This window comes from Natrix helvetica (genome assembly GCF_964273705.1).
Source record: "Natrix helvetica genome assembly, chromosome: 1".
Lineage (NCBI taxonomy): Eukaryota > Metazoa > Chordata > Lepidosauria > Squamata > Natricidae > Natrix > Natrix helvetica.
In genome coordinates this window covers 341,065,128-341,078,731 of record NC_138548.1, presented here as the reverse complement: position 1 = coordinate 341,078,731, position 13,604 = coordinate 341,065,128, and the positions used below count along the sequence as shown (strand labels likewise).

At 43.8% G+C, this 13,604-nt stretch overlaps 1 protein-coding gene across 4 annotated transcripts in view; it reads right to left on the bottom strand.

The window, feature by feature from the left end:
• LOC309383419 (uncharacterized protein) overlaps positions 1-13,604 on the bottom strand; it is a 35,636-nt gene continuing 22,032 nt past the window's right edge. For all 4 annotated transcript variants that reach the window (XM_081935950.1, XM_081935947.1, XM_081935948.1 and 1 more), the window contains exons 3-6: positions 12,856-13,241; positions 8,453-8,613; positions 5,647-5,779; positions 1-685 (exon numbers count right to left, since the gene is read on the bottom strand). In XM_081935950.1, coding sequence (XP_081792076.1) covers positions 503-685; positions 5,647-5,779; positions 8,453-8,613; positions 12,856-13,241 — 863 coding nt within the window. In that variant the 3' untranslated portion in view covers positions 1-502. The remainder of the gene's footprint in view (positions 686-5,646; positions 5,780-8,452; positions 8,614-12,855; positions 13,242-13,604) is intronic.

Here is a 13,604-nt window from a genome sequence, read left to right as displayed (position 1 = left end):
AACCATCGGTGGCTTCTTGAACTCCATGTTTGGCTGCCCTTGAAGGATATCTCTCCAGAGCTTGCTTAGCACAGGCATTATGTTTCAGGGTCAGAGGTCATCATAGCCAAGTCACCAGCAAAAAGAGTTGGAGATGATTTTAACGTTTGCAGAGAAAGGCTGGGTTAGTTTGTGAACTGGTTACCTGCTTCTTGGAGATCACTCATCCGTAGGGCAAGAAAATCCCACCCACTAAGTGCTGAATAAATATTATAAACAAAACACAGCCACCTCTATTTAGATGCTCTGATTCAGGCAGCAACAGAGAAAAGAGGCAGCATGTTTCCTTGCTTGAAGGCCCAAGCTTTCTTCTCAAGGAGCTTCCAGCAAGGAGCCCTCAACAGGAAATCAAAACAAGAATACTGACTTCCTTGGGAGGTAGACAAGCAGCAGCCAACTGGGAGATTCGGGTTCTTTCCTCTCCTTGCCACAAAGGGCCTTGGGAACTGCTCAGCCAGCCCCTTTAGATGCAGGCCCCAACTCTGGACAAATAGCCCTCATAATTCTCTTCACAGCGTTTTATGCATTGGCAGAAATAGTTCACGTCGGCAATGGCCTCCAGAAGGTCTGTTTGGACTAGACAGATGTCATAGAGCTCCGAAGTAGGAATTGTCCGGGAAGAGTCACTTCCTTGCCCTAAGAATACCTGTTGGGCCAAGATAAAGATAAAATATGAGGAAAATGGTCATTTAAAAGAATAATAACTATCATGCATTGTTATTTTGTATAAGAAAATGGAGTTGGTATTGTTTCTAAAGAGGTAAATGCTTGATAGGTCAAATGGAACAATTATAAACTGTTTCAAAATTAGCAGCATATAGCAGCTAATACTGTGTTTCCCTGAAAATAAGACAGGGTTTTATTTTCTTTTGACCCCCGAAATAAGGCTGGCAGCAAGGCTTGAAGAGACGAAAGCGTTGTTTTTGAAAGAGGAGGAGTTGAATGTCCAGAAGGAGGACTTTCATTTGTTGACATAATCTGAACGCTACAAGGAAATGATCCCTGTTTGCAAATTGTTTATAATCCAAAGAAAGAATGCCCTGTCCCCATGAATCATTTATTTATTTCGAAGAAAGCACACAAAGCTTGCAATCAGGATCCCTTGCCTCATTACCTCCATTCTCAAGAACAGAGAATATAGCCGTGGTGCAGCAGTTGTTGCAGGCTAATTCTGCCGATTGCCAGGGGTTCGATCCTCACCAGGCTCAAGGTTGACTCAGCCTTCCATCCTTCCGAGGTGGGTAAAATGAGGACCCAGATTGTTGGGGACAATAGGCTGACTCTGTAAACTGCTTAGAGAAGACTGTAAAGCACTGTGAAGCAGTATATAAGTCTAAGTGCTATTGCTATTACAGGTAGTCCTCGACTTAACGTCCACAATTGGGATCACAATTTCTGTGGCTAAGTAAGGTGGCTGTTAAGTAAGACGCAGCCAATTTTATGACTTTTTTTTTACCCTTGGTTGTTAAGCAAATCACTGCCATTGTAAAGTGAATCATCTAGTCATTAAGCAAATCTGGCTTCCCTCATTGACTTTGGTTGTCAGAAAATGGTTGGGAAAGTCACCTATGGCAATGACATGAACAGTTGTACATGTACGCTGGTTGCCAGGCACCTGATGTTTGATTACATGACCATGATGATGCTACAACAGTCGTAAGGGTGAGGACTGGTTGTAAGTCACCCTTTTCAGTGCTGGTGTAATTCGGACCTGTCATTAAACAAACAATTGTAAGTTGAAGTCTACCTGTATTATGCTTCAAAGGAGATGAGGAATGTGGTGAGGGCATCACAACAAAGAGAGGATTGACAGTTTTCAGCTTGGTTTTCGTGGTGGGGGTCCCTCTTTCATGTATATAAGGAATATGAACAATTATACTCCAATTCACAATGGAACAGGGGCCTCTTGAGTGTTGCAAAAAGGAGGACTTGCATGGATCAGTATCTATGCGCAGGTGTGTCAAACACAAAGCCCACGGGCTGGATGCGGCCCACGATATGATTGGATGCGGCCCACAGGGCTGTCCTGGAAAATGTAAGTGGCCGCCCTGGGTCGCTTTGGCCCAGTCTACCCAATGTGAAGAGGAAACTTCAGACCAGCGTGGCTTCGGCCTGATCTACCCAGTGCGAAGAGGAAATATGCCCGAAGTTTGGGGAGTGGTGTCAAGCTGGCCATGTTCACGCAGTCGGCCACGCCTAGTGAGTGGTGTCAAACTGGCCATGCCCACCCAGTTGATCACATCCACCCAGTCGGCCATTCCTGTCCAACCCCCCGAGGTCGACCACAGCCCTGATGCAGCCCTCAATGAAATTGAGTTTGACACCCCTAATCTATGGTAACTGTTCTCAACAGCAAGGACTGGTGAGGGAATGGGGTTCCCAAACACCATTTCTTTCAGTGTGCATGAGAGATTCCATAAAGGAAAGGATTCCAGTAGTCAAAATGAATGGTTGAAATTTTATGAGCCCAGATGGATTCTGGAGCCTAGCAATGGAAGATTTAGAAACCTCAAGATAACCTCTTCTCCATCATTTACTCGTTAGAAAATCCCATTGCAAAGGTGGAAGAAGAGGTACTTCGGAGAAACTAGTCCAAAATGTATGGCTTGGTCCTGTCCTCATCTGGCCCAATGTGCACATGACTTCAAAGATAATTTAAACAACTATATTCTTCTCTCTGACCATAAGAAAGGCTGAGTGCCAAAGACTGGAGGCCTTTGAACTATGGTGCTGGAGAAGACTCCTGCGAGTCCCTTGGACTGCAAGGCGATCAAAGCGGTCTGTCCTAGAGGAGATCAACCCTGACTGCTCTTTAGAAGGCCAGATCCTGAAGATGAAACTCAAACACTTTGGTCACCTAATGAGAAGGAAGGGCTCACTGGAGAAGAGCCTAATGCTGGGAAAGATTGAAGGCAAAAGAAGAAGGGGACAACAGAGAATGAGGTGGCTGGATGGAGTCACCAAAGCAATAGGCATGAGCTTAAATGGACTCCAAGGGGATGGTAGAGGACAGGAAGGCCTGGAGGAATGTTGTCCATGGGGTTGCGATGGGTCGGACATCATTTAGCAACTAACAACAACAACAATTTCTTCTCTCTGTACACTTCAAAGTGGAGAAGTAGCCTCAGCATAGAGAAATCGCACCTGGCAGAATCTTCCTTTTTGCAACATCAAAACACATGACATCTCTGGCCCTGCCCTGAACCTACAAACAGCAGACTCTCAAAGCCAGCTTTGAAACCCCCTTCACAAGCTGAATGACAGCTAGAGAAGAAAACTTTGGAGCATGCTCAGATCGGCCCACTAAGAGGGAAGAGCTGAGCTTGGGAGTTCAAGGGAAAAGGCAAGGCCTTTTCAAAGGGATCCAGGCTGCCTTAGAGCTAGCAAAATCTTCCTGGCCTCTGAAATCACATGATCTAACCTGGAATCTGCTGGAGGAAGAAGGAGGGCATGGAATCCCAGGGGTCCTCTAAATATAATTTGACCTGACACTGACTGGCTGCGGGTGTGTGTGTGTGTGATATGAATAACCTCCCCTTCTCTCTCCATCTCCCTTTCATCAAAGGCCATTCTGTAGGCTGTGGCAGGATAAAATGTTCCAGACAGGGCTCTTTGCCTCCTCCACCAAGACTTGAGTACAGGTAGTCCTCGACTTATGACTACAATGGAGCCTAGAATTTATCTTGCTAAGTAAGAAATTTGTTAAATGAGTTATGCCCCATTTTACGACTTTTCTTGTCATATTCATTAAGTGAATCACTGTGTTGTGGGCCGCCAGCAACCAGAGGAGCTGGCAGCAGTTTCAGATAGTGAGGAGGAGGTTGGGGAGGAGCCTGGGCCAGTCCTGGAGTCTGGGGAAGGGTCTGATGAGGGCTCTGTGTCGGAGGCAGAGAGGGGGCCAGAGTCGTATGCCAGTTATCAGCTGCCTTCGGAGTCAGACATCAGTGAGGCAGATGAACAGCTGGAGCCTGTTCCCAGTGTACGCATGCAGAGTTGCCAGATGAAGGGAATAGTTAAAGAAAAGGGGTCGACTTGGGAGTAAGGCCATGAATGGCCCCTCCCATAGGAAATAAAAGAGGAGTGAAGAAAGAGTGGAGTTTACAGGAGACAATTACTTTGCTTAATTGGTTCGTGACTCTCGAGACTCCTTGCCAAGTTTTGCAGATATCGGCCTGGCAGCTCTCCAAGCCAGATAAGGTCTGTGACTGGAAATCCTCCCTTGAAAGACTTTGCTGGATGTGAATGAGCAGAATTCACAGTCAATTAATAAAAGGGGTTTTTGTCAGAACAAGGAGTTTGCTTCATGCTTTTGGGAAGCCTCGGTGAGAACACACTGCAGGCGTTGAATTGTAACACGGTTGTTAAGGGGATCTGGCTTCCCTGTTGACTTGGCTTGTCAGAAAATCGCAAAGGACCCCAGGATGCTGCAACAGTCATAAATACGAACTAGTTGTCAAGCATTCGAATGTAAAGCACAAGACCATGGGGGATGCTGTGAAGGTCATAACTGTGAAAAATGGACATAAGTCACTTCTTTCAGTGCTGTTGTAACTCTGAACGGTCATTAAACGAACGGACTACCTGTATTTACCGATCAGCTTGACTAAGGGGTGAAATCAACTTACCTTCGCTATCGGTTCACAAATGTGAGCGCAGGTGCCACCTCCGCGCATGCGCAGGACCTTTCGTGCGTGGACAGTGCGTCAAAAACAGGACGTGATGACCTCCAGTTGGGTGGGGGGAGTCTCCCACCACCACCGCTACAGGTCTGCCCAAACTGGGTAGAATTGCACCACTGGCTTTGAATGCCTATTGTCAAGCAATGAAACAGTCCCAGCCTCCACTAGTAATTTTCCCTTATATTGTGAGTGGCACCAAGCCTCAAGGAACCAATGTGGTGGCTTGAATCCAACAAGAACCAATTAACCTTGCCTGCCCAGCTTTTCCTCCATCCCCTAATTTAGGCAGCACGCACTCTCTCCCTGCTGCCTCCTTTCCTAAGGAAAAGCTTTTAGGCCGATATGAAGAGCTGCTACGACGGCCTTTCTCTTTTGGCTCTCCTGACTTCCCAGCTTTGGCATGAAAGCTGCCCTTTAAGCACTCAGGACTGCACTTGGGCTGCTAAGAAGCAGATTGCTGGGCTTGGAGGGGGGGGGGAAGGGAAATGATTCACACCGAGGACAGGAGCAGCATGGCGCAAGAACAGGCACCAAACACCTGCTGTTCCACGCTAGCCGCTGTTCTCCGCTAATCACCTGCAGATATGACAGGCGGCTCACTTACCAATCTCTGCCACCTTTGGAACAGGTTAGAAGAGGAAAGAGGCAATCCTTGCCAGCGAGGCAGAGGTACTTCAAAGGTAACCGAGGCTGTGGGCTTTTCTGCTTAAGGACAGAATAAAGTGGAGGAATCACAATAGCGAGTCTCCACTTAGTGCACAAAGCCTCCTGCGTATTGTCTCTGAAAGCGTAACTTATTTCCCAGGATTGACAAAAGGGGACTGCACAATTATAATTATAATTAAGAGCTGTGAATGACCGACAAAAGAATCTTCGATTTAAAAAAAAAAGGGGGGGGGGTTGGAGCACTGCTCCTCCCTAACAATACCTGAGGATGCACAATGGTGTCGGAATCAGTCAGTCGGATGTTATCATCTATACAGATATGCTGGACTCCGGAGTCCTGAGGATCGACCCAAATGGGTTTTCCACCTTGGCTGGAATAATTATTCTTAGCCCACCTGCAGGAAAGGAAGAGACATAATCTGTAGCGATCAGCACAGACCTGCATACATTTTGCTCTTTGTACTTCAAGAGAAAGAGAAAAAAGAAGGAAGGGAAACAAGAAAGGAAGGGAAGGAATAAATGCACACAGGGCCATAACGGGTGGTCCCTTTTCAATTAAAGACCTTCCTTCGATTTATTCCGTTTCTAAGATTCAGGGTTTCAGAGGATTTTGAATATCATTTATTTATTACTTTACCAACAAACAAACAAGGAAAATGATGCCCTGTAAAATGATGAAACAGGAAGTGAAAAGCCAGTAAAGATAAGACAAAATGAAATGTTGTGCTGAGCAGTTATGGCCTAAATTTTGGCCACTGAAATTGTCCCTATCCCCTGTTTCTCAATCCTTTTGCCACAATGTACATAAAATCCCAAGTTTCCGTGTAAAATAATAAGGGCAAAGGAACTACTAGATTTTGGTTTTCAAAAAAACTATCCGGATACCGTAGGACTGAAAACAACAACAACAACAACTCCTCTGTATTTAGGAGAATAAGTCAAATATATGAAATACGTGTAATCTTGCCTCTCTGGACATCTAACCAGAGTTGTCTGTGCCCTGCTAAAGAATATCCAAGAAGAGAGAATCCTGCCTGCTAAAAGGAAGGAAGGAAGGAAGGAAGGAAGGAAGGAAGGAAGGAAGGAAGGAAGGAAAAGGAAAAGAAAGAAGGGGGAAGGAAAGGAAGGGGGGAGGAAAGGAAGGAAAAGAAAAAGAAAGGAGGGGGAAGGAAAGGAAGGGGGAGGGAGGAAAGGAAGGAAAAGAAAAAGAAAGGAGGGAGGGAGGGAGGAAAGGAAGGAAGGAAAAGAAAAAGAAAGAAGGGAGGGAAGGAAGGAAAGAAAGGTTATTTTTTTCCAAATGACAAATAAGGGTTACAAATAAATTAGACAGCTTGGTAAAGGAGCCTAAGGCAGGTGAATTATTCTTTAAAAGACCTAGCTTGATTTATGATGGAATAAAGGTTGCATACCTACCGGGCAAGATTAACTCACAAAAGACTCTTTAAACTAAATTACTCCAACTCAGTGCCCTACAGATTGCATGGTCAGTGGAAAGAAAATATAAAACTTATTTAAAGGCTAACAGGTTGGGAAGACCACTTCCTGGACTAGACTCAGCAGGTTATAGAAGCAAGAAAACCCCCTATTTATAACTCCACATATCTTGGCTGAGTTAAGGCCATTGAATGCCAAGAAAGAAAGACACAAATCAATCTGTCAGCAAAAAACAACCCCATGGAACTAGAGTTAGGAAGTGATCAGGATAATCATTTTAGTATTAATGGCTTCCACGAGGCTGAAAATATACACTATTAGTAGTCTTTATTTTTGGTGTGATACAAGAAGAATATTTTAAAAAGCTCGCTGGATTGTAATCTGATCATACAGATAAACCCTCATTTAGCAACCATTGTTGCCACTGGCAATTCTGTTGCTTAAGCACTGCAGTCACTAATGACATCGCATGATCACAATGGACACCATTTCCCATTTGGTTGTTGAGCAAACCTCTGCAACCATTAACCCGTTTTAGACTGCCATGAATTCGAAGGCACAGTGGCTCAGTGGCTAAGACGCTGAGCTTGTCGATCAGAAAGGTCGGCAGTTCAACGGTTCGAATCCCTAGCGTCACGTAACGGAGTGAGCTCCCGTTACTTGTCCTAGCTTCTGCCAACCTAGCAGTTCAAAAGCATGTAAAAATGCAAATAGAAAAAATAGGGACCACCTTTGGTGGGAAGATAACAGAGTTCTGTGCGCCTTCAGCGTTTAGTCATGCCGGCCACGTGACCACGGAGACGTCTTCGGACAGCGCTGGCTCTTCAGCTTTGAAACGGAGATGAGCACCGCCCCCTAGAGTCGGGAACGACTAGCACATATGTGCGAGGGGAACCTTTATCGTTAATTATGCATATACACTATCATTTTGAAACTTCTAAACCCACGTTTTTGCACCCCCTCGTCTCGCACCCCCGGTTGGAAACCCCTATTTTAGACTGTCATAACTTCAAAGAGTTGCTAAACAAGGTGGCCAGTAAGAGAGGATTACCCATATTTGTTGTTAAAACAAATTTGTTTTTGTTACCTGCGGGATCGCATCTTACCTCATACATCCCTGCGACCAATTCGCTCCCACAGGGAGGGACTCCTCCGGGTGCCGTCCACTAAGCAATGCCAACGGGCGGCGCCTAGGAGTAGAGCCTTCTCTGTGATGGGCCCAACCCTCTGGAATGACCTCCCCCCCGATATCAGAACCACTACCGACCTCCGCTCCTTCCGACAGAAACTCAAGACCCACCTGTTCCAATTAGCTGGCCTGGCCCATTTATAGTCCCATTCTTAACCTCCTGGCAAACATTTTATTCTGGGGTAGTTTTTTAGGGGTAGTTTTTAATGTATCTCTAATTTTAATCTTAATTATTATTGTACAGTTTATATGTTACCTCCTCCATCTATATTTATCCATATCTATCTATATCTGTATGTATTTATACTGTGTTTTAATATGACTGTACACCGCCCCGAGTCCCTCCTGGGAGAGGGCGCGGTTTATAAATTAAATAAAAGTAAAGTAAAGTAAAAGGCCAACCACCGTAAATAAAAGTAGGCCAAGAACCAAGCATATATCTCACCATTCAAAGTGGTCCTGGAAACCACTGATGCCTTCCCGGGAGCTGAAATAGGCATACATTTTCCTGCACCCGTTGTCGCTGGAGAGCTGCTCAGCTCCATGGCTCAACGCCACTTTTTTCTTACTGCAACGTATCTTTCCAAGTCTGAGATCTACAGGCAACTGCGGTGAAAAATAACGAGAGATAGAAGAACATTATTCAAAGCACCAATCCTAGACAGCTGAGATGGTCAAAGTAGAGGGGAATTTAAGAAACGGGACCAGAAAGAACAGAAAAGACCACCTCTCTCTAAGTGGATAAAGGCTAAGGTTGTATATGAAGAGATATTTGAAACTAGAAGATGGGATTAATGAAATATTGTTACTTTAAGAGAAACTTATATTATGATTGTTGGGAGGTGAGGGGGTACAATATGTGAATGAGTAATCTACTTTAAGACGGGGGGAGGGGGTAAAGTATCTGGTATAATATTTGAATGAGAATTTTTGGGGGGTTGGGGGGAGGGGAGGGGGCATAGTATCTGTATGTGATTTACATTGTATGGCGGGGGGGTTAAAAGGGGGAAAAATTGTTTGTATAAAACTTTTTCAATTAAAAAAAAAAGATATTTGATAAGGGAATTTCATCGCCGGCATTTAATCAGGCTGATATTACCATTATACTAAAAGCAGGTCATGATGGTATTCAATTTGCTCATTATGGTCCAATCTCATTAACTGACGTCACTGCAAAGTTTTCTAACAGCAGTGCAGGCAAATAGAGTACAGCAAGTGGTAGTTTGTTATTAACAATGACCAAGCAGGGTTTATAAAAACCGGGCAAGCAGCAGTTAACATTAGAGCAGCCTTTGATCTAACAGATTTGAATAAAAATAAAGCTCAAGTAATTTTGTCACTACGGTAGATACTGGAAAGGTCTTTGGTAAAATACATAAGCATTACACGCTTGCTGCACTAAATAATTTGTTATGGAGTCCATAAAATAGACTAAGATATTATATGAATTGCCAATATCTAAAGTGAAGATTTAATGGCATGTTTTTCTCCCTTTTTTATTATTTAGAGGAACTGGACAAGGAAACTGTTCAATATGCGCACGGAACTCTTAGCTTGTGCTATTAGACATCATAGAGAGATCTATAGAGAAGGATATAAGTCCTTTGAACAAAAATTGGCTTTTATTTTTAGGTGACATTCTTTCATTTATTTCTGAACCTTATAATAGGTAACCCTAGGCAGGGGGTTGGACTAGAAGGCCTCCAAGGTCCCTTCCAACTCTACTATTGTATTGTATTGTATTAATACTATCCCAGCAATAATGCAAAGGATTAATGCCTTTAGCAAAATAGTTACTGTACTCTATTAACTGGTCCAAATTGGAACCGATGCCTTTAAGTGAAAAATTGGTTAACCATCCGTTTAAGGAATATTAATTATATTTTTGTATGGAATCTATTATACTGTATATCTAGGGATCTCTATGCCAAAAGATATAACTCAGATAGCAACATGCTATATAAATAAAATATATATCAAGGTTACTCCAGATATTGATAGATGGGGAAAGATGAACGCTCTCAAAATGAATTATTATTCCTAGAATAATTTAAATCCTAAAAGGAATTACAGTCTTTGTTATCTGGCAAATATTTTTAGGAAATAAATTCTTTAAATGATATTTTTTACAGCTCAGGGTTGAAATGAAATTCTTTGTTTAGAAAATTTCTATGGGGTTCTTTGATTCCAAGAATATCTTTGCAAAACATTCAGTGACCAATTAAAGAAGGAGAATTTTGTTTTCTGAATCTGGAGTTATGTCATCATGCTATATCTTGTAATTTCACATCATTTTTTTTAACCTTACTTTATCGTATCAATAGATAGAATAAAACTGTGTGATGGCATGTGGCGCAGTGCTTAGAATGCAGCATTACAGACTAATTCTGCCGACTGCCAGCAGTTTGATTCTGGGTGGCTCAAAGTTGACTCAGCCTTCCATCCTTCCGAGATGGGTAAAATGAGGGCCCGGATTGTTGGGGGCCATAGGCTGACTTTGTAAACCACTTAGAGAGGGCTGTAAAGAACTGTGAAGCGGTATATAAGTCTAAGTGCTATTGCTATCAATAGACTTAAAAAAAATAGTCCTATATTAGAATGATTATTTATGCTGGTCTACTACCAAAATAAAATAAACAACTCAGATGTTGGTTTATGGATTTTGGTTTTTGTTATTTTGTTTTCAAAATTTTGTTCACGTGGGAGTGTTATTTGATGTATACTACCTGGACTTGCAATTCAAGGTAGCCCTCAAGTTATAATCATTCATTTAATGTTTGTTTGAAGTTACAATGGCACTGAAAAAAGCGTCTTATGACCATTTCTTTTGCATCTTGAATTTTTAACAAACCATATCCTTTATTTGGGATTATTCTCTGCAAGCCTACAGATCATAAACGTTTTGTAGCAGAATCAAAAACTGTCTTTCTAAACAAATCCACTAAAGTCAGCAGGCATTTTCCTTTCACGACAGGATCCCTCAGCAACAAATCAATCAATCAATCTATCATCTATCTATCTATCTATCTATCTATCTATCTATCTATCTATCTATCTATCATCTATCTATCTATCTATCTATCTATCTATCTATCTATCTATCTATCTATCTATCATCTATCTATCTATCTATCTATCATCTATCATCTATCTATCTATCTATCTATCTATCTATCTATCTATCTATCTATCTATCATCTATCTATCTATCTGGCTGTGTGTGTGTGTGTGTGTGTGTGTGTGTGTGTGTGTGTGTTCCAGCATAAATCTGGAACGCCTGGAGCAATTTCAACCAAACCTGGTACACAGATGACTTGCTCTCTGGAAACAAATACTGTGGGGTTAAGACACCCCTAACCCCCTAGGGGGGTGTTCTGTTAAGATAAAGCCTATTGTGCCTTAAAATGGCTTCTACTGTACTGCTGTAAAATGACTTCTACTGTACAGCGCAGTGGAGTTGCCATGGTAACAGCTTCATAGTACTCCACAAGGGGTCTCCCTCTGGTAAGGGGGAAAATCCAACATTAGAAATTACGTTTGGTCCAGACATTTCCCCCCTATAAATAAATACCTGGGCAATGCCGGGTTATTGGCTGTAATAGATAAATAAGTGACCTCAAGGCACATAATCAATCCACCAGTCTAATAGAGGACCCAAATGGCTTCCGACTTCAGAGAACCCCATCTCTAGCAATGGACCCCACGCTGTGGGATTTGATTTCTCCTATTCAGCTACCAGGAAGGATCTATCTGCAAGAGAGGTAGGATTTCTCCTTGCATAGTTTCAGATCTGCAATCTCACACAAAGGAAACCCAACAAGAATGTCTCCCTTCTATCGGGAGCTTGCTTTGCAGAAAGAACTGGTTAAACTAAATTATTTCTGTGCCACTCTCTGTTTAAAAATCAACCAAACTTGAACCAAAGAGCCTTTTTGAGAAAAGGCTAAAAAGGAGAATACTGCATTTTTCCGTCTATAAGACGCCCTCATGTATAGGCCGCCCTCCACTTTTCTTCCCCCAAATTCAGAAATCTGGAATGCTGCTGCGTTTAAGTGCCAGTAGATGCCGGCCTTCCGGAGAGAGAGATGGGCCCGTTTCAGTGCCTGGTGCCCAGATGCCCTCCCTTCCCTCAACTTCTTGAGAAGTTGGAATTGATTGATGGAACTTTTTTTTTTTAGTCCCACAAACTTGTTTCCCTGCACACAACGGCGAGAAACATGATGGAGAAACACGACGGACCTAGAAATCAGGTTAGCAAAGAAATGCTTGGGGGAAGCAAGGGCATCTGGGCAGTGGTGGGTGGGGTAAACTCCGCAGCAGGTGCTGCAATGGTGAAATGGGAAACGGAGCGGCTCATGTGAGGGAAGGGGGCTGCTTTCCCTCTTTCTTCTCCCTGCTCCTCCTTCTTCCCTCGTGCCGGCCGTTCCATTTCAGATTTCTCCATTGCAGTGCAGCGCCCAGGACCTACTTTGATAGTGGGGAGGGGGGATGTAATTTAACAACTGGTTCACCCAGGGTCAAGTTGGCCATCGTGGGAGGCTCGTCCAGCATGTGTGGCGGAGTTGGAGGACGGGGATAAGCCACACTTTCTCCTCCCGGCCCCCAGGTGGACAAGATGCCCCTCCATTTTCAAGTAAATATTTTAAAGGAAATGTAGCGTCTTATAGACCGAAAAATATGGTACATTGGAGAGAAGGAGATGCTACCCTCTCAGAACAAATTAATAGTGACATTCTTTTCTAGAGCATCTCGACTAAAAGAGGTGAAACATCTGCCAAGTTGGCGGAAAGGAGGCCAGCATCACTCAAGCAATATTAAGCAAAGGGGAGATTCTGTTTGCCCACTCACCGAGATTCCTCCCAGGGCAGGGAAGCCAGGGTGCTGCCCCTCCAGGGCGCAGCTCACCGCCTGCAGGACACGAGGCAGGTCTGTGCCAAAGGTGCGAAAGATGACCGCAAACTCCCTCCCTTCTCGATGCAAGCTTTCCAGGAGGCAGAAGAAGGAAGGCAGCACCAAGTGGTAGTGCTTGGCCTGCTCGCCTTTGATGGAGAGCTGTGGGTGAGGCTGATCCTGCCACTCTAGCAGCTTCAAGTGTTGCCTGTGAAGGTCGCGGAATTTCTTCCCCCAGGGCGTCTCTGTGAATTTGGTGTTGCGGCCATACTGAGAATAGAAACTCACAGCGCCTTGGCAGGGAGGATTCAAAGAGGGAGACTCACTGACCCACTGCCATTCCCCTAGAAGAAAAAGGAAAGGGGCAGGTGAAGCTTTACGTCAAAACACAAGGAGTCTGTGAATTACAACCACAACTGGGACCAGGATTTCCATCGCTAAGCCATGCGGTTGTAAAGTGTCATGGAATACTGCATTCAGTTTTGGTCACCACAATGTAGAAAAGAGGTGGAGACTCTAGAAAGAGTGCAGAGAAGAGCAACAAAGATGATTAGGGGACTGGAGACTAAAACATATGAAGAACGGTTGCAGGAACTGGGTATGTCTAGTTTAATAGAAAGAAGGACTAGGGGAGACATGATAGCAGTGTTCCAATATCTCAGGGGCTGCCACAAAGAAGAGGGAGTCAAACTATTCTCCAAGGCCCC